Source organism: Pieris napi, chromosome 11 (assembly GCF_905475465.1).
Source record: "Pieris napi chromosome 11, ilPieNapi1.2, whole genome shotgun sequence".
NCBI lineage: Eukaryota > Metazoa > Arthropoda > Insecta > Lepidoptera > Pieridae > Pieris > Pieris napi.
Genome location: NC_062244.1, coordinates 12986449 through 13009764, shown reverse-complemented (window position 1 = coordinate 13009764; position 23316 = coordinate 12986449). Strand labels below are relative to the sequence as shown.

Genomic DNA, 23316 nt, shown 5'->3' with positions numbered 1-23316 from the left:
ACATTATTGGAGTACAAACATTTTATAAGTTCCAAATTTAATGGACCTTTAAATTAAATGTTTAGTCACCAGGTTATTTTTATAATGTAAGTACACGCTGAACCTTGCATAAAGCCTAAATAGTTTCTAATAATCTCACAAATGGTAGAAAATAAGGTTAAAATAAATAACCTAACAAATTTACCATTCTCGGAATCAGACATAGTGACAGTTCAGTCAGTATGTTTGATTCTTGACAACAATTAGGCTTCCTTATTAATGACGTTAATAAGGATAATTGATGCTCCTGAACATGCTGCCCATCTGCATGATCTGGATCTGTATCCGTTAAATGGTTTTAGGTACTTGCCCGTAATCTTTGAAAATTACTTTGCAATTATAACACCGAATCAGATAAGGCTTAAATTATTATGATTCGTGCATGTCATTGTCCAATATTTACAGATAATAATACGTTACAAAAATGGTTTGGATTTGTAATAACAAGCCTATCACGTAAAACCAGTTGTGTTATTAAAACTTGAATGACTTTTTAGCACTCTGTAGACTGAATACCATACTTGTATTCTCATGCTACTTATTATAATTGCGTTCCATCAATCCAAAAAAGGAGTTAATGAATATTGTACGATGGTTGATTTTCTTCTATCGTAGGTGGGAATGGATGAATTATTCCGTGGCTTGCCGATTGCAAAAGCTTTCCATCTTGTCATGTCGTGAACTATAGGGCAAGACGCTGCGTCATATATTCCAAGAAATGAAGCGTGACAACGACGAGAGCGCAGTAAACACTACAACGAAAGGCAATGAAGCGTAACGCGAAAGTGGCATTGCCTCTACAAAACTCCAACTGCCTGTAGTTTTTCTTACGCATCGCCCGCGTTTCATATAGTGTGATCATTAATGCTAAAACCACGCACACGAACCGACGAATCTAATAGAACTTTTTTATTTTTTATTTTAGGTAGGTTGTAATCTCGACAACCTTACCGGGGCTTGATGATTTTTCGTTCCATGGGAATTCGATCTTTACCTTTATTTAAATGATCAAGTTATTTTTGTTAATATTCTCCGGTACCCGCCCACTAATTTAGCAGATTTTGTTTTACGTCTTATTTGCAGTCAAGCTTGTGTTACAATATGAAACCGGTGCGGCGTCTGGCACGTGCATCCGACACGCATCACGAGCCAAAGTCATCCAGTGCGCCCTCGCTCTTCGCGGCATCTGTACGCATGGAGACAACTCTCGCGAAAGCCTTAACATAACATGAAAACAATCAACCTATTAGTGTTGTGACAATCGTTTTGCTTCTCAAGTAAACGTTTCGTGAGTAACTCTTTATGTTGTATGCACATTAGAACTTATTTTAAAAACACATTTTTTAAAAGCTTCAACGCATTGCATATTTTAATTATTGTATATATTTTTTCACTTTGTTTTGCGCATTTTATCATCAATTAGTCTATTCAAAATATTATATTTAGAAACTAGATTATCCGAATATGAAAGATTATTACGGTCTGATTTGATACAATGTCCGAATGAGTGCACTCTTTTAGATTGCTTAATCTAGATCGTGGGTTTGATACGTAAAATAAAGGCATTTCTAAGTATCGGTTAAAACTATGTTAACACCAATATAGTCTTTCGATCTAAAGACTAGGCCATAGAAAAGTTATATGTGAATTAAATAAACTTTCGAAAAAATACGACAATGTGTATGTATATTAAACACACCTTGAAACCAGAGTTAAGAATCTCTATCTATCTATCTTTATAACGCTTATTTCAACATGATTTACATAATGATTTGAACTAAAGAACACTTGTAGGTATCTAAAAGAGAGTTCATTGATCTTAATGGAATATACCAATTAATTCACTTTATTCGCTAAGAAATGTATCGTTTTAAACAATACTTTTATTATTAAGGCATAATATGAGATCATAAATGGCACCGTATCGGTTACATGGCCAAAGTGAAATTTAAATTGTCATAATGTCTCTGTAACAGACCGTTAAATACGAAATGCTTTTTACCGTGAACTAACATTGATGTAAAATTATTTTAAATTAGTTGAAGTATGTTTTGAAAACTCAGAAGCGACGCGCGGTCGATTACCTAAAGGAGTACGGATTCTGTAACACGAGTTTAATAGAAAGTTATAAAATAATAAACTGTAAGCAGATGTAGGTATTTTTTTGTGTTCACCTCAAGGGCGTCGCCAGTCGATTGTCGCGGGCTGCAGAAGGGCAATAGAAGTAGGCAAGTGAAAACTCACAGCTCCTCTTACCTGCCCTGACGACGCTCTTAACTTTAAAAGATCTTTATGTTTGCATTATTTTCCTAGTAATGGAAATGTCCGTGCGAGATCTCAAACTCATGAGCCAGTATAGTTGACGACGTCATAAACTAAGATATACGGCTGGAGCATGTCTTCTGAAGCTGGACACGCATTTAAACCTCTATTATTATGGTCACCGAAAGCATTTTACGCTTCTTTTGTTACAGACCTTAAAAGTCTCTTACACAGTTATTTACATCTACAAAATTAAATTTCCTTTATTATGGCCTAGGCGAATATTAATAAATAATATTAGAGCTTGTACCTAACGCTATTTATTAATTTAACTATTTATAGTAAGAGTAGTTCCTCTTCGTCACGACCTCTGAATGGCACAAAACAAAAACGGTGAATCGTATGATGATGGTAAATCTGCCTCAGGTTCAACAAATTGGATAATTTTTCGAATAGTATGTGACGCGGTAGCAGCGTGAGTTTGGAGTCTGCACAATCAAATCGGCCGAGTTTCACCCGGAGTATTCAAGCTGTTACTTTTATAACGCGCGGCCGCACATGACAACGCTCTGTTTCCCTAAGTCTCATTGTCACATATACCACGTAATGGAATTCTTTAACTTTCGCGCCACGCAAATATCACCTTAACACACCTTAAGGAGAGAGAGAAATCGATATTCAGTATAACAGTATTAAACAATAATAATAATGGCCCTTGAAACTAACTTTTACTATTTTTTGCTGCTCAAGTAATAGTCGGACATTAATATCCACAAGGACTATAATGTACTTTAAAAATATCAAAAGATAATTCTGATAATATACAAATACAATATCCAATGTAAATATATAATGGCGTGCCAACCGCAGATAAACTTAAAATACGCTTATAAGGAAGTTCCTTATTCGGGCGAAAGATTTGGCAGAGATCGTGACTTCAAGTTTATATTACGAATAAAAGTAGAGGACACACGATCGACGGAGAGTATAAGCTAACGGAAGAACACCATTGCACACTGCAACGGTTGTAGTTCATGCTATTGTGCGAATAATCTACCGAATCTCTCTTCTCCAGAATAGATAATTTCCTAAGCTAATGGTAATAACACGGTTTTGCACTAAGCAACGAGGTGGAGGTGACGACCTAGTATCGGATAAGATAGTAAAAGTAACTATTCTTGTTCTTTCTTCATAAAAAAGGAGATTTACCTTATATTTAGTTTGCTTATCTGACAAAATATGAAAACAATAGGCCCTCTGTTGGGATCGCGATCAATTTATCAGCGACCGCGATTCTACTTTCGTTGATTGTTCAAGTTTAGGCCTCTTCTCTTTGAGACGTCCGCTTGTAAACGAAAATAAGATTTTAAATTGATTTTACAAATAAATTGAATTCCGAAATATCTGATGTTATGAAAAAACGTGTTCCGAGTTATTACAATTAGCTGCTAACCGCTGCAACTAATTTACATAAATCAGTTGTAAAAACCATCTTCCTTTCTTAGAGCACACAAAAGCAGAATATTTAATCTCGTTAGACTAATATTTATTCATGTATTCCTTAACGTACGTTTCTCCATTATTGAACTAACCTGAGCCGAATCGACGTTATTCGTCGACATTGTTTGGATTGTAGTTTAAAACATGTGATTTCTTAAAATATTGTTTGCCCCAACAAAATAATATAAATTAAAGTCTGTTTACATACTGGTAGACACAAAAAACGAGGCTACATTAAGAATATTGTTGGAACATGCGACATAATTCAATTCCTATAGTGCTACTTTTTCACTTTTTGCAATCCTGTCGTAAGTATTTTATTTTCTCACGTATGCGCATTCGCGACGTTAAAAAGAAGTTTACTGGAAACTGGTAGGTCGTTACCAGGCGCAACTGAGTTACTGACCATCGAACTGGCCCTTAGGGATGAGAATTAATACGTTCGTTGCCCTGTCTGTGTTGCGGACATTGGACAGTTCATGCCACGTCCGGTGCCTGCTTATTTACAACTAGACTTGAGAAGCAAATTATAATTATGAATACTTACCTACTATTTTATAGCGTCATTATCTGTTTTAATCGATTTAATATATATCTAAAGATGAGAGATTCCCTTTTTAAAGTATTTTTAGATACTATTTTTACAACTACTTTGGTTATATTTGCAGTATGACATGAAGATAAATAATATGTGTTCTTTTAAATAAATTTTCTCGACGGCATTTTTACACGCTTTATATTTTAAATATCAAGTATTGCAATAATGCAGGTTATTCCTTTAGCCGTTGTTATTTGTACGAGAAATTATTAAACAAAACCGTCACTATTCAATTTCTGCTAATAATATTAACGTTACAGGCCATACTACTATTTTGAAGTGTAGAAGATGAATGGAATAAGTTGATATAAATATGCATAGGTAATAACTGGGCGATGGCTGCTTAGAATCTGGAATTCGTGTTTTTCGTCTAGGCCAATGCTACGCAAAAATGAACAAAGTTATAATGCCTGGAAACCCCGGGCGAAAACCAAACCGGTTTATGAGGAGGTCAGAGGCGTTTCGATAGAAATGAATTTATATTACATATATAACAAGTATATTTTTTATTTTCAGCGGCGACAATTGAAGCCAGATGTCTGTACTGCGAGAATTGGGTAGCTGAGGCCGGCGTGGCCTTATGGAGGGACTGGCGCTACCTACACTGCTTGTTATAGCGGTGCTACAACTAGCCGTCACTGACTCAGCTCGGTTTGGTGACCGCCTCGCCCCTAGGAAACCCGCGCCTTACTCACCTCGCAATGCAAATCCAGGACAAACTTTTGCACAAAACGATGAAGCCACTTACGAACAGGACTTTGATAAGCACATCCTAGCTTTTGAATATGACGAGCCCAAACTGGAAACGGAAGCTCCCCATCGACGTCCCGCTCGGACGGAAGCGCATCGCTTGGAAATGAGTACAGAATACTTCGTAATACCGGAAAAGATGTCGACGCCATCTTCAACTTCAGTTCCTCAACGCCCAAAAGTTATTGCTACAGCACGGCCGAACAACATGACCACGCCGGCCGTAAGGGTCGCAACTTTGACGGCTTTAAGACTCGAACCGTGGGCTGTTCCAATTTTAGCGTTAGCGAGCGTCATCATGATAATTATTTGCGGCTTCGAGGCTTTCGTTATTTGGGGGGCCAGTCGCAGAGCACCGAGCCACAGACATTTGCTCTTAGGACAGACGCTGCTCTTCGGGCTTTTTCTATGCGCTGGCACCGCAGCCTTGTATGTCGCATCGCCCACGACCTTCACTTGCGGGGCTGTTCGTTTTGCGACCGGAGTAGCATACGTGATCGTGTTCGTGACATTATTAGTGAAATGTGTATTTCTGTTAAGTCTAAACGGTGGCGTATACCTCCCCGCCGCTTATCAAGGACTTTTGTTATTTTTTGCGATCATGATACAGGTCGCCATCGGGGCGCAGTGGCTAGGCGGATCGCCGCCGCGAGTGGCACCGAGTGGGACGAGGTGCCAGACGGCGTTGTCCGATCTGTTACTATCTTTGTGTTACGCTGCATTTCTAATAGCCGTGGTGTGCGGGGTTGCACTTCGATCGCGTGGCATACGGGACAACTATCGCGAAGCCACGCATATTGCAGCCGCGAGTGGCGCTACGGCTGCAGTGTGGGTGTGCTGGGTTGCGGCGGCTCTCGGGGCTCCCGATCAGCACAAAGACGCGTGCGTGGCGGCCGGACTACTGGCTACGTGCGCCGTAGTGTTCGCTCTTATGTTCGCTCCGAAAGGTCGCCGCTTGGCCGCCCTGGGCCGAGAGGGCCGCTGGGAAGCCGATCGCGAGGAAGGCCTCAGCTCCCTGGGCGCGGGTGGTTCCGGTTATTCGCCTTCGTTCTTTCACTTCAAGCCGGTTAAGTACGGCATGGTTTCGGCGGCGGCGCCGGCGATGGCTTCGTCGATCTCGGATCGCAAGGAGCCCCCAGCTCAGCAAGCCGGTTAGTTAAGTATCGACGCTAACGCGCGCTACCGAAGTGAGGATTAGCGCTTTCGCACGACACCTAATGGCCACGCCGGGTTGTTCGCAGATCCGTTCGGCATCTTCGTGGCCTCGCACCATCACAGACGCACCGCGTGCGCCCCGCACTATCCCATGCACCTTCTAACGCACTATAACTACAATCAATACCCACCCTATCACTACATGTTACCACCAGGTAATACTGCAATTTATAACTCCTATTCAAATAATCGTGGTTGTGGTCGTGAGTAGTATGTTACACTTTTTGCAACAAATGTAAATAATAATTATTGAATTCAAGATGATTTCGTCTATCGGTCTATTCCTTTGCTGCCTAACGCGGATTTCCCTTTACAGGCGTGATGATGCGCGCAGAAGAGGCCAACGTGTACACGAGCGTGGAGCCGACCTTCAGCAGCAATCCCAACGTGTTCTTCCAACGCACGGACCCTTTGCACGTCGGCATGATGTACTGAATACTGAGCCCCGCGCAATCACGCGTTCCCGCGGGAACACTGACATTTGACGGAGAAATTTATGAGTGTTTGATCTATGGATCGATAGCATTGTGTGACATAAAGAAGCTGCTTCTTACTCAATTTCAGAGATTAGTATAATTTTATTGTTCAACAATCTTTTATACTTTAAAACTCATTTTTAATATGTGGTAGACATAGTTTTTTGCTTTACTTACTTCTAAAATACTACTTAATACTCAAATAGGATAATACAAAATAAATATTTGTGATGATGTATGGTACTTAGCCCACCCCGACTGAAAAATTACAATTTTGAGGTAAATAATTGTGCTTTTATGAGTTTTGTAAATAAAACTGTACATTAATCAAAAATTGTTTAATTATCCTAACAAAATAAATTCATTCTTAAATAATCTAAACAGAAGAGTACTTTTAATCTTACTTAAATCTTATCAATTCACTCCGTTTCAAACACACTTCACACCAAGTTATTGAACAATTACTTTGTTCCTGTAGACAAGAGGGCGAGGAGGCCTGAGGCAGCAGTCAGCGACACTATGTAGTTACTGAAAGGAGCATGTTAAGGAAAAAACAACCATAAATATGAACATATACCTTATCCTTTGTACTGGTTGCTGCGGCACCATTTTAATGGTATAAAATGTTTCTGTTACAATGATAATATATTAAGATAAAAGGATACACTGTAGGTGTGAATGAACGCAGTAAGTAAAAACTGCTCAAGATAACTATTGTCAGGAACAAGGCATTATTGTAGAAGATGGAGAAAGTTGTTGCTTCATAGTCAGCTACTTCATTTTTTTTCCATAAGATCCTGCAAATGATATCATAAATAACTTTTAAACATATTTTATTACAAATTTATTATTAGTAATAAAATATGTTTTGAGCTTTTAGTAATTATTATGAATAATCACAGATTTGCTTTAATTTACTTAGGACTAACAGAGAGAAAAGGCAAAAGAACTCTCCTTATAATATATTGTAGTTTTGGATTGGATTATTAATTACTGTCTGGTTATTAAGTGTCCACTTTATAAAATTTTAAAAGACATTTCTACCTAATCATTGTAGATACAAGTACATAGTAATGTACATTAATTATTATAGGAAAAGAATCATTTCTATTTTCTTATCTTGTAAAAATAAAAGACTCAAAGTACAAGGGCATCACTAACAACTAGATACACTTTAAATAAGATTAGTAAGGTTACTGACAGAAATTTTTAAATACCTCTCATCCTTTTCCTTTCTGCTCATCTTTTTGTCATCTGCTAACTTTCGAGACATTTCGCGGGCCACAGCGTCTTCTCTACGGACAGCGACACGGTGCTTCAGCTGGAACTTTGTATTGCGATAGGCCAGGGCCAACAACCACGTACTGATTGCTGTTACAAACACGAACCATGCTAGGGATGTGTTTACCTCTAAAGAGTGCACTCTCCAGAACAACCCTTAAAAAATACAATTGCTGTTTAAAAAAGATTTACTGAATGACACAATTGCCACATCAGTAGGACTTTCACTTACTGTAGACTTGCCATTACCAATTTTACATTTATGTATCAGTTTAAACAATAAATTACTAAAAGTTTTAATTAATAACTTACAAATCGGAATAGCAGATACAATGAAAGCGTTCCCATAAAATAAGGCTGATGACTTTGTTGAGACATTTCTGCTAAAGTCTTGCAACAAAAGCTCTTCTTCTTTTGTAAACGCTTTGTTAGATTTTCCTGACATTTTTTAATATTTAACTTCTAAATTTATACAGATGTTTTAAAACGTTATACAGAAATTTCCTACAAAATGCGAATGGTTCAAATATCGAAAATAACTTCAGACGAAAAAGTTTAAACGTCAATGACGTTTAACTTACAAGTCACTTGACAGTCAACACATATTTTCAACGTGTCAGGCTTAGACAAAGTACCAATTATATTGAGCCTAAAATCATAACGTTGAAAGTAATATATTCGTCACCATATTATATATTGCTATAAAGTTTGTTGATTTCTCATCTCAAAATTTGCTTTTCGCGTCCCTTTTTGCAGAACTTTGTCCTCCAAAAACAAGCGTAGAAACGATCTTCTTGTTCCTTTGTCTGTATTCTTTATTTTGTGCAGTAAGATATACGATAGAATTTTCTATATTACGATTGGATTGCTGAATATCAGATGAGGTCGGAGATATTTTAAGTTTTCGATTTATTGTTATAGATGACAGAATTCGTTGTTAAACTCTTTAAATCTATCAATTTCTGCAATAAATTTTTTTGAAGTGAAACTTCTTTAGAATCGTTGTGATTTCAAACCGGATGCAACGGCAAAAGCGACAGTAAAAAGAGACAGACACATAAATTAATAGGATTTGGCGTGAGAGAGAGTGAGATAGGTGGCATTATACAGTGTATAAACTTTAAATTAGTGTGTATTTGAACATTTTCTGAAATAAAAAAACAGATTTGATGAAAATTAAATAAGTAAGTCAAGTAAGTAGTTTAATTATAAAATTAGATTATTTATCAATTTTATTTACAAATCATTAGTTATAGAAACTTTTTGAAGAGAAAACTTCGTTCTACAATTAATTAAAAGTTTATACACTGTATAATGCTTCCTATCTCATTTTCTCCCACGTTGGATCTTGTGAATTTATTTCAAACTTTTATTATTTTAGTTTTTACCAAATTAAAGATTGATATTAAAGTTATAAATAAAAATTTAACATAAAAATATATTTTTTTTCAAAGAAAAGATCCTACATTTAGATAGAGAAAAAGTCTAATTTACATATTTTAATTATAAAAACTTTGTTTTTGAAGGTTTCACTTCTACCACGTGTGAATTGGACACATAATTTGTTTTATTCTGGAAAATTACCTACTGGTTATCGGGGTTCATAATAAAAAAAAAACCTCATAGATAAATAGGTAATCAGTCTTCTATGTCAGACACACACTGTTGACTTTTTGAGTCTGAAGTATGCAACATTCCCCTACGTGTGTGTTAAATGCAGAAATGGACGTTCTGTGTGTGGTGCATAGACGGAATCGAACCTACAATATCAGAGATTAGAGTCACACGTTAAAGCCTTTAGGCTCCTAAAATTGCAGTGCTGATTAAAAAATTGAGAGTTCAACTTGTAAACTTGATTTTGATGAAAATTGATTTTCAGATAAATCGTAATCAAACCCTTTTTATTGTAATTTTTATACAAATTTACTTTTCTACTATCTACATTATTTACGTTAAAGCATCTTCATCATCGTCTCAACCACCAGACAAGACGGTTGCGGGTTGATAGCTGACACGACCATAGACTATGTTATATGTTAGGACTTAGGTTTATAGTCTTTATGAATTGTATGATAAATGATAATTGCTCCATCAGTCCTGTGTTTATACTTTAAGTTTATAGGGTATGAACAATAATACCTTTTAAATACATTACAAATTACAATTTGCGAATTAAAAGCGATACTTTTTTCGCTACAATCATAACCCGCTAAAACATAAGTTGTTTTTTGTCAGTTGTTACTAGTTAGCAAAGTTTAGAGATAACTCTACACTGCAAGTTTGAATGAGTTTCGTGGAAGGTAATGAAAATTAATTTTGATGTTTCATGTAAGTCTATTCATTATAGTATTAAGAATCATAATTTCAGCAATAATGGAAAAAATTCCAGACAGACTAGGATATTTAATATTAACAGAGGATGGTGCTGTACTAGAATCGGGTGGAGAACTAGAAAACGACGAACGAGTTGCAACCATTGTTACTGATCTAATCAGTTTATCCAACAGGTAATTGAGTTTTATTATTCAATCTTTGTACTTCATGTGCATTTGAAAACTATGTGCTAATTTGTTTTAACTTTTCAGTGTAGATCCAGTGGCATTTGCTCCAAATGAAAATTTTAAAAAGATATCTATAACATATGAGGACCATTGGTTTATTATCTGTTTATCTAATAAAAAGATACATGTGGTAAAACGTAGCATACAGGCACCTGCCTCGGAAGGAATATCTGTTAATGTATAAAAACCAAAATCTAAAAATGGGTCGCAACCTTTTAATGAGCAGTTTAGAAAATGCTTCTTTTAACATTATTCTTCAAATATTTTTTAGATGTATAACATTTATTATCAATGCCTGGGTAATTCGAAATGTTGGACATGATATTATTGGTATAATGAATGTTCGACTTTTGTTATTGGAAAGTACCATATTGTTCCTAAGTAGAGAACCCTTCTATAGAGCCTGCTTAGGAGAGAAGGATAACTGCACTTGGAATCAAATAATGAATCAGACATGGTTGTCAGTACCAACAAGCTGTATTCTTTCAACTGTTTTTGTATACATTTGGTTGCATATCCTGCCATTGGGTCACCCAGAGCTTGTGTCTCAGTATACATTTGGATGTTGGAGTGTTGCAATTTCATGCATTTTGGAGCTGTGTTCAGCTAATTTAATTCTTGTTGCACAACTTTATTGTTTTGTGAAGTTAAAGGTTATCCTAGACACATTACATATCTTTGTTAGAACAGTGCTGTTTCTTTCAATTATTATTTATGACAGGTCAATGGCACTAATAGCATTTTCGGTGGCACAGGTAGTCAGTATAGCAGTTGTTGTAATTGCATATTATTCTTTCTTTTATTGGTACATTAAAAATAAACCTTTGTATTCTAAAGGAGGCATTAAAGCTAAAATAGTTCCAAACAGAATTTTACATAAATTATATACTAATATGGATGACTTTAACTTTACATCAATAAGAGACTTCTTGCCAAAATTTTCAGGTTCATTTAATAACAGTTTTGATAAAAAGTTAAGAACTCTTACTGTTAGTTTTGCAAAGCAGGGTGTTGTGAAACAATTATTAACTGAAGGGGAGAAGTATGTTATGTCTGTGAGCCCTGTCATGTCATTTAGCGAGCAAGCTGTATATGATGTGGTTAATAATCTAGGTAGCTTAGCGGCTCGATTTATATTTCGTCCAATTGAAGAAAGCAGTTATTTTTATTTTACTCAAATGCTTAACCGTGATTTACCACTCCATAAACAAGATCAATATAAAATTCAGGAATCTTGTACAGTACTATCTCAAGTTTGTAAGATGGTTAGTTCAATTGGACTTATTGTATTTGTGTATGGTCAGAGTTACTCGAGGACATTACTAGCACTGTATGGTGGAAAGGTGTTTGTTTCAAGCGGCTTGCCAGTGCAATTACTCAGGAGTCACTGTTTGGCAATTGTTTTAATGGCCATTAATGGTATGACAGAGTGTTACACTTTTGCTACTATGACTAGTGGTCAACTAAACAGTTACAACTATCTTATGGTATTCTTTTCTATAACTTTTTTGCTTTTGTCATATATTTTTACATACTTATTTGGTCCAGTTGGATTTATTATATCAAATTGTATAAATATGTTTGTTCGTATACTGCATAGTATTCATTTTATTCGTGATAAATATAATGATACTAGTTTCAAGCCATTGGAAGGTCTTTTTGTGGGTAAATTCTTTTTAACTATTTTAACGGTCACTGGTATTATATGCAAAATCTCTGAAGATAAGCTTTATGACACTAATCTAGTGGGACATTTGGTTGTTGGTATTGCATGTTTAATTTGTGTATTATTAGCATGGGGATATGAAAATAGAGAACTTGTTATCAAAACTTATAACAAATTTTTCATCAAAGAAAATACGAAGCTTTCAAAAGACTAACATTCGTATTTGTAAATATTATTAGAAAAGTTGGTAAAATTTAGAATATTTATTATAAAATACTCAAATGTAATAAATATAGAACATTTTTATTAAATAAACAATACAATATAATGTTTTTTTATAACTATTTTTTGCAGTCATTACATGGGATAAAAGAAAATTCCTTTCATCTGCATTTCACATATTCTTTTAACTTCATCTGAAAGATATAAGTTAGGTTTGTAATAGAAATATTGAAATAAAGTACTTAATGTTCCAAAAAAATACCTGCTATCTCCTTCAGGTTGGCATTTTTTTGCATAACTACATAAAATTCTCTGTCATTTGAAGATTTTCCTGTTATCCAATATTCATCAGGAGTTTTTATAATGATTTCACCATATTTCCCAAGGCTGCAAAGAAGTATTAAAGCATATAACAATCTAGATTTGTGTAACTAATGGTAGGGGAGCCCAAGAGGGGATTTCGGGATTTACTAAAGCGCGGCAGATTAATATATAGGGGGATACCTTGTACCCGGTTAAGTACCTCCACAAAATATGAGGCCCATATATAAAGCCGCACGTGAAGGAGACAGGATCAGTTTAGTAAAAAAAAATTGACCATCAGAAATTCCCGAGCGCGTCAGATTAAGGTAGGGTGAGTTAATTACATCCTAAAAAGTGTATATTCCACTAATCTGACAATTTGAGAGTGACGGAAAAAAAGGGGAGGGCAACAAAGTTGTAAAAAAAAAACGTCATCTCGACATTGTCGAGCGTAGCTAATTTTTTTTTTATTTTGAAGGAAATAATTCAAGAATAATGAAAAATATATAATCTGACGATTTCCGCAAGCCGAAATAACAAAAATTCGTCGATAAAGTTAAATGCGTGCAGCTGCGTGATGCCTACATTTCCTTAAACCGATCGGAATCTACTAAACGGCGTTCTAAATATTTCCCTCAAAATTACATTTCCTGTGAATTTGAACCGATTCGGACCGATAGATTTTGAGAAATTTTGAAAAATCTTAAAAAAATAAGAAATATTTTTTTTTAAAGTGGTTTCTTTATCGATCAACTTCAAAAACTAATCCGCTTTTGAGCTTGAAAAACCACGTCGATCGCCACCAAGCTGGTCAAAAGCGGTTGATTCGTTCGAGAGATATCGTACACGAAAGAAACCCGAAAAAGTGTTTTTTCGGGATTACTCCGAAATTTGTGGTTCGATCAATTAAAATTGCAAAATTATTTATGAGGATGATAAAACTGCGTCGAATGCCGCCAACCGCGTGAAAATTGCTTGATCCATTCAAAAGTTATTGCGGTTTGAAAATTCCAAAAATAGTGTTCTATGAAACTTCTATCAGACTTTCGAGCTGGGAGAGCTCAAATGCATAGAAATGTTATTTCTTTGAACTCAGCGAGCTCAAAATATCAATTTTAAGCGCCCAGGAATGGAATTAGCGGGAAGTTGCAGGGATGGCCCTTTAGGTGAACCGTTTTTCTATTTTTTTTTTTGGCAGATCAGGCGAATCCCTCTAGATAATCGTCAGATTATGAGACAGTACGTTTAGAACATAAAGATGAACCACATATATCTTAATCTGACGCGCTTGAGTATTTCAAAATTGCGATTTTTTTTTTGCAAATTAAGAAAATGGCTGTGGGTTTGCGTCCCATTGAAATCGTCAGATTAGTGAATGAGAGCTTTTTTTTGGTGCACTTAACACTCCCTTAGAAAATCTGACGCGCTCGATAAATTTTTTTTTTTTTAAATTTTCAACCCTTAAATACAACCACCCGCATCATGCAAACGATCAGATTAACATACGTACATTATTAAAAATACGTAGGGCATAAATGCTATCAATATCTGACGCGCTCGAGGATGTCCATGCAACAGTTTTTTTTTACATATTTAACTATCTATAGCCGCTTCCCCCACCGATGAAAAGGAATTTATCATATAACATTTTTTTCTTCTTTTTATCTAAGCTTTGCATCCCAATAGGTCTCTACGACGCTCGAGTAAATCCCCATTTAGCATCGTGGGCTCCCCTACCATAATGATTGTGTTGTGTAGACAAGTTGCAGTGAAACTTACCTTCTGTGATCATTGTGTATTTCAGCAATTATATTCAAAACCTCTGGGCTGACTGCAGTCGATGGAGTTATACTGTTTGATGGCATCTAAAACAAAAAAAATATAATATTGGTAATTAATTTATACGTTAAACCTAACTGGGTAATTACATACTTACAGATGTTTTTAAAGCTAAGTTGAGTTTATTAAAATATAAAAATTTGTGATCGGTTGGGGTGATTTGAGCATTTACTAAAGCATGCATAGTGCATTGTTCTCCTATTGATGAGGCAATTGTAGAAAGTTTTGGACCAATGAAAGTGTCAAGTGATCTGAATGTTGACAGATCCAGATTGGTATTTTCTGTAAAAAAAAAAGGTTGTACAATATAATTATGTGGCATAGCTGTAACATATTTGATTCAAAGACATTGTTCACATACCAACGACAGTAAAGCTAACAGTAGCACTCAGTGTTCTATAAATAACAAGATAATATGCCTTTGCTTCATTATCATCTTCTCGTATTAAGTAAACTTTAATAATCTTTTTTAAATCATCCTCACTATGTATGCCCTCAGGGGGACTGATGAAACGACCGTGTCTTTCAGCTGCAGTAACAGCACCTCCTTGAATTTCCTTTTCCACTTGTTTGGGTAGCAAATTATGTATTAGATATTGGTATAGTGTCAGCATGTCGTCTTTGCATAAGCCATTCCTGCAAAAGCCTTTAAATAAATTACCCGTTGATAAATAAATAAATTGTAAACATCAGCATAGCATATGCAAAACTTACCAGATAAGCTGATCATTGTACAAAAATGAAATACATTTGAAGTCTGGATAATTTACTTCAAGTAAATCAATAAAACAAATAACTTTAAAAAATGTATTTTTCTCTAAAGGTAAATAGTTAATGCCCTGTATGACATTGCTCAGATCATTTGTTACATTTCTGCTAGAGATATACTGAAATCATATTTAGAAACACATGAAATTATATTTTAATTATTGTTTCACAACTATTCTTGTATTAACACTTACTGGAGTAAAGAATTTTTCACAGATTGCATATGTATCTTCAGGTAGAATTTCTCTAAAAAATCCCATAAACATTCTAAACATTTTATATGATGATATCATAAAATCATGCATTATTGCTGGTTCAACCTGAAACAAAACTATTATTAAAAAACTTTTTCACAGCATACTTTACAACAAAATTATATGTTTAGCACATAATTGCGCTAAACTTCTGCACAAATAAGCGCTCTTATATGTCAAGAATTATTAAATACCTGTCTAATGTCTACATTTGGTTTTTTGAAACTTTCAAATAAAAGCGAATCAACATTAACCATAAAAGTTAATATCTTTAAGGTAACATCTGCTTTTGATATTGATTCAATATATGCAGACTTAGTTAAATAATGTTTTTTAATTTATCTTTGATTATTACTAGTACATATTTATATACTTACAGCATCTTTGATATCTCCAGGTAATTTTGTTGCATATGGTATGCAAATTACCTAAAAAATCAGTACAAAGTTAATTCATATTTATAAGTAATAACAATGCCTGTATTTCTTAATTGAAAGAGTATTAAGTAATAATTGAATAAAGAGTAATAAGTAGTGATTTAGAATTGAAAACTTACTAGAACCATCCAAAAGTTTTTTTCAGGCTGGTAAAAAATATATCTCTTTGACTGAGTCTGCAATGCTTCACAAGGTGCTGATGAGAATGTTCTAAACAAATTTATAAAAAATTTAGGAAGGATGCATTTCAAAATAGAATAACTTTGGTTAAGTTTTAGCTTACGTCATAAATTTAACAACTGCTTCACATAAACCAACTTGGGTTTTTTGGATATCTGAATTTACTTGACCAGGATAAAAATATAGAATCCTTTTCAATTCCTAAAAAAAATTTAAAAAAATATAAATTTAAACATAAATTTTTTATCATTAACGTAAAACATGATTACATGTTCTTACATCTCCTTCACGAGGGCCAAAATTCGAGTTAAAAATAAAGAAGGAATCTATTTTATTTATTATGTCAATCATTGTGATGATCAAATTTTAATATAGTTGTGGTGGTGACTACAAGAGCTTTTTTCAGCACAGGAATTTTATTTACAATCAAGGCAGCATCTAAAAAACTAACAATTTAAGGTTTTTTTTAAATTATCTTTCTTAGACTTTTAATTAAATTTATAGATTAATTATTCAATAATTAGTGGAAGAATCTATTTTGTTTGAATTTCCAACCCTAAGCCCACAGTATTTGTTATTTTCTATTTAGTCAAGACATTCGTCAGCTGAAATGTCAGCACTCGGCACGATGAAGTTACAGATATAGATTTTATCACAGATAACGTTTGAAATATATTTTTTGATGATCCATAAATAGTCGATTTTAAGTATTAACAGCTGTTTTATGAAGAATGAAGAGTTAATCTTTACATATTGGATGGAAGTGGTTGGAAAAAATGCAATACAGGTATGTTATTATTGAGCGCTCAATTAAAGTACGATCTATAAATTTCTTTCGTAACAAAATACGTATGTAAAATGTCAATATATCGACGTAGGAAAGCATATTTGCTGTAAGTAGACAAAATACCTAAAGTGACTTTTTACTGCCATTAGAATCAGAAAAAAAAACCGCATCGAATGTCCCGGGTCCTGTGTCTCTACGATGAAAAAAAAATTACATACGCGGTTGAAAACGCCCGTACTTATATTTTTTTTAGTAAGATTAAATGCTGTATGTAGACCAAAATCCAGTCATTTTAGACAATTTGTACTTACAGCAAAAGAACAACTGCATTTTTTTCTTTACAAATACTTACTTCTTCCCATTTAAAAACTTAACGCTACTTACAGCATTTCTGCGGCGTATGATTTTTACATTCGTTTACTTACAGCAAGCTTAGGGAACCTACAGTTTTAGTTTGTTTTTACCATTTACGACATTTTATTTCAACCAAACATTACATTACCAAATGACCCACTGCATTTCTAGATCTAATCATAATTATAAACTAATCTTACATCTTGAATTGCAATTGAAAGTACCCAAATACATAAATGCAGTAAGCATACAGCATATTTACCGCCTGTAAATTGATAATATTTCCGCGCGTACATTTTTCTTCCTTAGTTACAGCGTTTTAAAGGTTTGTGATTTAAAAAACTGTATGCTGTAACTAGCCAAACACGTACTTATAGTAACTTTGGATAAAAAGTTTACATTGCAAATAGTGACTGGCAGTTAAATAAATATATGTTTCAAAAATGGTAGCAATATCATGGATAGGTTCGACACTATTAATTTTTTTCCGAAATTAATTAAGTTTTTTGGCTCTGGTGAACAATTGCAATATGTCTACTTACAGCAAATATGCTTTCCTACGTCGATATTGTTGATGTTTCACCGTTCACGTCCTAATCATTGCTGCTATTTGGTATTTAGTACACTAACTATAAGTAGCGGCACGAAACTCTAGCGCTGACCGTTATTGCGCAGAAGTAAAAAATAAGGTACCTGAGGGGGGCTAGCGGAATGAAGAGCGTCGATTGGCTCTCCAGTCGCATTTTGTCCCCCGCGCGACAGTACACATGCGCAGCAATCCCCTCCACGTATCGGCCAGCGCTAGACTTACGTGCCGCTGGTTATACAATGCGATCTCTCTTTCTCAATTTCTGAGATTGATCTAGAGATCTGGTAATGTTTACCAAAACAAACTAAGGGAACCTCCCAAAAGAAAATAGTTTTTCTTGTTTCTGTAATATTTATGCTCCGATTCTATTAATTTCTGTAATATTTATGCTCCGATAAGCCATTAACCGAAGATAGTTGCCGATAGCTTTATATAGGTGGTTATAAAGACTTAAAAATCGGTTCAATAATAGTAAATTCGGTAATCAACCAACTTTGTAAGTACCTACAGCTAGGTATATAGTTTATCTATCACACACAAAAAAAAAATTCTCTTTATAATATCATTGTAGATTAAACCCTAAAAATTTATATGAATAAATCTAGATTATTAATTCCTGGTATCATTTTAATAACAGTAACACTTACATGAATGCGCATGTTCTGCTATCTACTAGTAACTCCAGCTAGCTCGCATTCACACATTGAGAGAAAGCAACGTCCAACTGCTTTATTCTGCAATCTATAAAGGTGGGAACTGACCAATGTTACGAAGTGTAATGTAACATGTAATGTAATGTTGTACAGCGAGCATTCGTGCAGTCAGTACGTCGTGTTACGTTGTTTTTCCCCGTAACACGACGTACTGACTGCACGGAATACTCGCTGTGTAACATTACATTACATGTTACATTACACCTCGTAACGTTGGTCAGTTCCCACCTTAAGCTTAATATTGCACCCGATCGAATCGGTTACCATAGTTACTATTGTTTATTGTGGTAGGTAACGTTTTACGAAAATAAAGTTAATGTCGATGCTGATAATTATACAATAACTTAATTGTTTTATCATATTTTGTTTTTTTTATATTTTTTTGTAACGTTTTTAATTTATTTGAGAAAGTTTTTATAAAATTGCATCATGTCTGTGCGAAATCCGCGGCTTCCTATGCTGCCAGGATATGGCACTAACCCAATGGTAGGTATTTAGTTGATAGTTTATATATGTTCATATTTTCATATAATGTTTTTAAATATTTGAGTATATTTAGATAGGAAAAACGAAATTCGGAGTTCGGCCAGTATTTACATCCATCGATAAAGTGAATATGTTGGTGGATAAAGCGGAAGGAGTGAATCGGGTGCCTTCTCTTTACTGTCGTAAGCAAGCGCCAGACTTACCAACCTGGATAATATACGACAAAAATGTAAGTAATAAGTAATTTGGTTGGTCTAAATCTTCTATCTCTTCCGTTGTTCATAGGAATTAATGATGTCTTCTTAAAAGTGAAACTTGGTATTGGTCAGTTCAAGGATTTCTTTACAGATCTTAAGGTTTCAAGCCTTCTTCCAACAATCACTTCACGAAATGCGATCAGGATCACATATACTTAGAAAAGTAGAAATCTTTTTCTTCTTAGAAGACGGTACAATAAAAGTGATGGAACCAAAAACAGAAAACAGCGGACTCTCTCAAGGTAAAGTAAATTTGAAAACGTTTTTAAAATCCAGGATTATTACCTGGACAGATAGGATGCGCACTAATGAACGCAACCGCTACCGCCAGCCAGATTGCCCAGACTCTAACCGGAAGTGCAAGAAGGAAGACATATCACAAAATCAGCTGACCTAAAATTCTTTTTTTTCAAACGTTGCTACCTCCCGTACTATAATGTCTATATTATATTTTGTTCTTTTTGTCAGGCACCCTTATAAGCCGCCAACGAATTCGTCTACCATTTAGCTACGATAACTACTATGATGTACTGGATTTGAATATAGGTCGCGAAGTGACGTTCTTCGGTAAAGTTTTTAAGGTCTGAACGAATGAGGATTTTGAAATGTTATGGAATTTAGATTTAAATATTAATGAGACTTGTTTGTTTTCTTTTAGCTTGTAAACTGTGACAACTTCACGAGGGTATTTTTAAATCGTTTGGGAATAAATGTTCCCGATCCCATACCTTGGCCAGATGCAATCAAGGTATAGTAAACGGTCGTTATTATTTCTGGACGTACAATATTAACTTAAACAATAATAATAATTATTAAAATATTATTTAAGAGAGGGACAGACAGAGGGAAGCCCCCGAAACATCGTCCATTTCGTCAGTTTCTGGATTTCGATAGACAAGTTTTAAGGTATCGTTTATTGCTAGAAATATTAACTGATAAACATTTAGTTAATATTTCGATGATAAATTACAATTATATGCGTACATACATGCTCGGTGTTTTAGGTTTCATGGTTATTGGGATGACAGAGATAGCGAGTTTGGTATTATGCATCTTTTGGAGATACATTACTTTTTGGCGGATGACACGATTGAAATTAAGGAGGTCCTTCCTCCCAATTCTGGAATGGAAGCTGGACCTATGTTCTTAAAGAGAATGCGTCTTCCAAGAGTAAATTATTCTTTAATTAGGCTTTTTTAATTACGTTTTATTCTTTATTGGTAAAAAGATACGTATGAAACTAAGCGAATAAATCGTAATGTTTCAGAAAATCCCTTCACATGTAGAAATGACAGGTGGTCCCAAGTGTCCCTCGTACAGTCCCGCAGATCTCAGCATCGGAGCTGTTATAAATCTTTACGGTCGCAAGGTGGTACTCACGGACTGCGACCCCTTCACTAAAGAGTATTACAGAGTCACGTATGGTTTCGGTCAGTAAATTAGTATCCTTTTGTTTGTTTATTATTTCAGCTGAACGCTTAAAGGAGCATCTTAACTGCGTTTGCCCTTTAATGATTTATTACGAAATGTTAATTTTTTATCCATAGATTCTTTTAATCCTCTCCCAATACCAAAAGACGAAGGCACTGAGTGTGTCAGCACGAGTGTGGCAGAACGACAACTTCCCCCGTGGAACGGATACGGGAGCTACGACGACTCAGCTGAAAATTGCCGCACCGTGGAACCCAAACCACCTCATAGGGATTTTATTAAGTTCTTGAATAAAGACCGGTATTTACTTAAATCCTCAATTATAATAAAAATAGTTGCTATTAATGAAAAAGATAGTTTGTGTCTAATATTTAGTTAGCAGGATAATTGTAAATTCTAATATTTAAAAAAAAAACAATTGATTGTCTTTGCTCGATTGCAGTGTCGGGTTTGACTCCCACGTTCTACGTTTTGCCGCTCGCCTCATAAGCGATAACCCTGAGGATAAGCTCCGATATTTCATCATTAAATACTTCTTATGTGATGATACTATCGGAATTTTTGAGCTTGGCGAACGTAACTCTGGATTTAAGGTTGGCTTTTAGTTTATTTATAGTAATAACCGCTCACTTAAAGTTTAAATGTTAAACATAATGTAATGTAATAAATAAATCTGTGGAAATTGGTACAATTTTTATTTAAATAGTTTGAGTTTCTTGTTCAAAAATAAAATAAAAACTGTTTATAAACATGATATCTATTCCCACTTTACTCGGGAGAACTCATTGAATGAATGTTTTGTAGGGAGGTAAATTCTTCCGTCGCGACAAAATGTACCTGCCTGACGTGGATTTCTTCGTTCCCAAAGAGCCTCCCGCCTACACCGATAAGGATATGTGGGTGGGGAATGAACTAATTATCAATAAACACTGCTTTCGTCTCATAGGAGCTGACGAATACGCTTTGCGGTATATGGAAGTGAATGAGAACGAGGTCGGTGTTTTCTTCTTTTAGTAAATTATTGTATTTTCACGAGGTCAACGATTTCATTTTACACTGCTATACTGCACTTGTATTATTTTAATCTTATCACTTATCATTTTCAGTATCCTATGGCTAACTTAGCCCTAATTATGGATAAAATTCGTCGTACTCTGGCAACTCAAGAAAATGGCTACAAAAATTTTGTAGCAAAATATATGGATGCCGCGGTACCCGACAACAGAGAGCTCATGTCTGTCAGGTGCTTCAAGTAAGTGCCCCATAAGTCATATCTTGTCTGCGCTACGTAAATCGTGTGGTAGGATATGTACTGTTTAAAAGTTGAGACGTTTATTAGGGGAATTTCGTTTACAGACAAGCTCTCAAAGAAGTTATGTGTGAAAGAATGACGGAACACGAATTTATTACATTAATACGCCACTTCCGGGGAGATCCCGGTAAAGAAAAGAGCCCTCGGCGTGAAATGATCAGGTGAGTCCATAAATCTAAAACAAGATCTGGACACGTGAATAACTTAGAGATGCTTTGGTTTTCAGAAAGGTCTCCCATTTTAAATAGATGGAATTTACGTTTATTGTTTAACCCTAGGTCCTTGGTGTTTTCGGACCTAACGCGTGGGCTCTGGGACGAAAGGGACAAACTAAGAGAAGCTCTGCTGCACGCTGATGCAAACGGTTTGGGAGTATTATCAGTGCCACGGATGAGGCAACTCCTCCGAGCCAACCGGTTGCCGATCAATACTGATCTCATGGACTGCATGCTGCAAGTGTACGTTTTACATTGCATTTTGCATCTACATAGTTATTTGTGGCTTAGGTTTATGTATCAAGCCAATCTCATTTTTAAACAAACCTAGAAGAATGAAGGAATCTATTTTAAATGTTTTAGGCTGAATAAGGATTCCGACTGTAATATAGTATATGAAGATTTGTTGTCATTCCTCGATTTCCAAACTCGTCCCGTGTACAACCTTACTGAGGGAGATTATCAAAAAGTTGTGAGACACGCTCCACCGCTTAAAGATACCGAAGTAAGAAGTATTTAAATTATATTTTTAAAGTTTTTTTTTTAAAGTTTCAGGAGTTTAACCAATATGTATATGATTTCAGTGTAAGCTTTGGGCTGAAACAGAAACAATAATTCAGGAAGGTTTTGTTAATTGGAACGCTTTTCTTTGCCAACTAAACCTTGAAAACCTCGTCAAGGAACAAACTCAGTGATGTGATTTTTTTATTGTAGCAAATTTAATGTAATTTTTTTCAATAAAATTGTTTGTGTGAAAAGCGTTTTTAATAACTTACTAAGAGAAAACATAAGACTGTTTGAAGATGTGGGTATCTGCTTTA

The 23316-nt window shown here is 35.0% G+C and overlaps 6 protein-coding genes across 12 annotated transcripts; 4 read left to right on the top strand and 2 right to left on the bottom strand.

Moving 5' to 3' along the window:
• The first annotated feature begins 22 nt into the window (after positions 1-22).
• LOC125054036 lies at positions 23-7174 on the top strand. 5 transcript variants are annotated; one of them, XM_047655697.1, is made up of 5 exons: positions 41-964; positions 1123-1327; positions 4916-6300; positions 6391-6519; positions 6681-7174. In XM_047655697.1, exons 3-5 carry the CDS (start codon positions 4980-4982, stop codon positions 6797-6799), a joined length of 1569 nt encoding a protein of 522 aa, XP_047511653.1. In that variant the 5' UTR covers positions 41-964; positions 1123-1327; positions 4916-4979; the 3' UTR covers positions 6800-7174. The 5 variants fall into 5 exon arrangements, with proteins under 5 accessions (XP_047511655.1, XP_047511653.1, XP_047511654.1 ...); XM_047655698.1 differs by adding an exon at positions 4660-4849 and having other exon boundaries at positions 41-1327; XM_047655699.1 differs by lacking the exon at positions 6391-6519 and having other exon boundaries at positions 23-1327.
• On the bottom strand, positions 7164-8684 carry LOC125054039 (translocon-associated protein subunit gamma). The gene is made up of 4 exons (XM_047655705.1): positions 8434-8684; positions 8058-8277; positions 7506-7637; positions 7164-7368 (listed from the first exon to the last, which is right to left on the bottom strand). Exons 1-4 carry the CDS (start codon positions 8564-8566, stop codon positions 7302-7304), a joined length of 552 nt encoding a protein of 183 aa, XP_047511661.1. The 5' UTR covers positions 8567-8684; the 3' UTR covers positions 7164-7301.
• Positions 8685-10187: 1503 nt separating this feature from the next.
• LOC125053720 (ragulator complex protein LAMTOR4 homolog) lies at positions 10188-10869 on the top strand. 2 transcript variants are annotated; one of them, XM_047655228.1, is made up of 3 exons: positions 10188-10421; positions 10476-10628; positions 10707-10869. In XM_047655228.1, the coding sequence occupies exons 2-3, from the start codon at positions 10495-10497 to the stop codon at positions 10864-10866; spliced, it is 294 nt and encodes a 97-aa protein (XP_047511184.1). In that variant the 5' UTR covers positions 10188-10421; positions 10476-10494; the 3' UTR covers positions 10867-10869. The 2 variants fall into 2 exon arrangements, with proteins under 2 accessions (XP_047511184.1, XP_047511183.1); XM_047655227.1 differs by having other exon boundaries at positions 10190-10421; positions 10490-10628.
• A 13-nt stretch (positions 10870-10882) lies between these two features.
• Positions 10883-12710, top strand: LOC125053717 (protein RFT1 homolog). The gene has a single exon (XM_047655221.1). The coding sequence runs from the start codon at positions 10883-10885 to the stop codon at positions 12560-12562; it is 1680 nt and encodes a 559-aa protein (XP_047511177.1). The 3' UTR covers positions 12563-12710.
• On the bottom strand, positions 12633-16902 carry LOC125053718 (vacuolar fusion protein CCZ1 homolog). Its single transcript, XM_047655222.1, has 11 exons — positions 16631-16902; positions 16455-16552; positions 16291-16381; positions 16112-16162; positions 15675-15800; positions 15427-15599; positions 15074-15348; positions 14810-14994; positions 14653-14738; positions 12833-12957; positions 12633-12764 (listed from the first exon to the last, which is right to left on the bottom strand). The coding sequence occupies exons 1-11, from the start codon at positions 16700-16702 to the stop codon at positions 12706-12708; spliced, it is 1341 nt and encodes a 446-aa protein (XP_047511178.1). The 5' UTR covers positions 16703-16902; the 3' UTR covers positions 12633-12705.
• Positions 16903-16962: 60 nt separating this feature from the next.
• On the top strand, positions 16963-23253 carry LOC125053716 (EF-hand domain-containing family member C2). Of its 2 annotated transcripts, none has more exons than XM_047655218.1 (16): positions 16963-17138; positions 19354-19509; positions 19629-19779; positions 20006-20118; positions 20196-20285; positions 20367-20443; positions 20542-20707; positions 20805-20967; positions 21085-21268; positions 21411-21561; positions 21773-21961; positions 22075-22220; positions 22325-22441; positions 22559-22738; positions 22859-23000; positions 23080-23253. In XM_047655218.1, the coding sequence occupies exons 1-16, from the start codon at positions 17076-17078 to the stop codon at positions 23188-23190; spliced, it is 2199 nt and encodes a 732-aa protein (XP_047511174.1). In that variant the 5' UTR covers positions 16963-17075; the 3' UTR covers positions 23191-23253. The 2 variants fall into 2 exon arrangements, with proteins under 2 accessions (XP_047511174.1, XP_047511175.1); XM_047655219.1 differs by lacking the exon at positions 16963-17138 and adding an exon at positions 19031-19280.
• Positions 23254-23316: the final 63 nt, after the last annotated feature.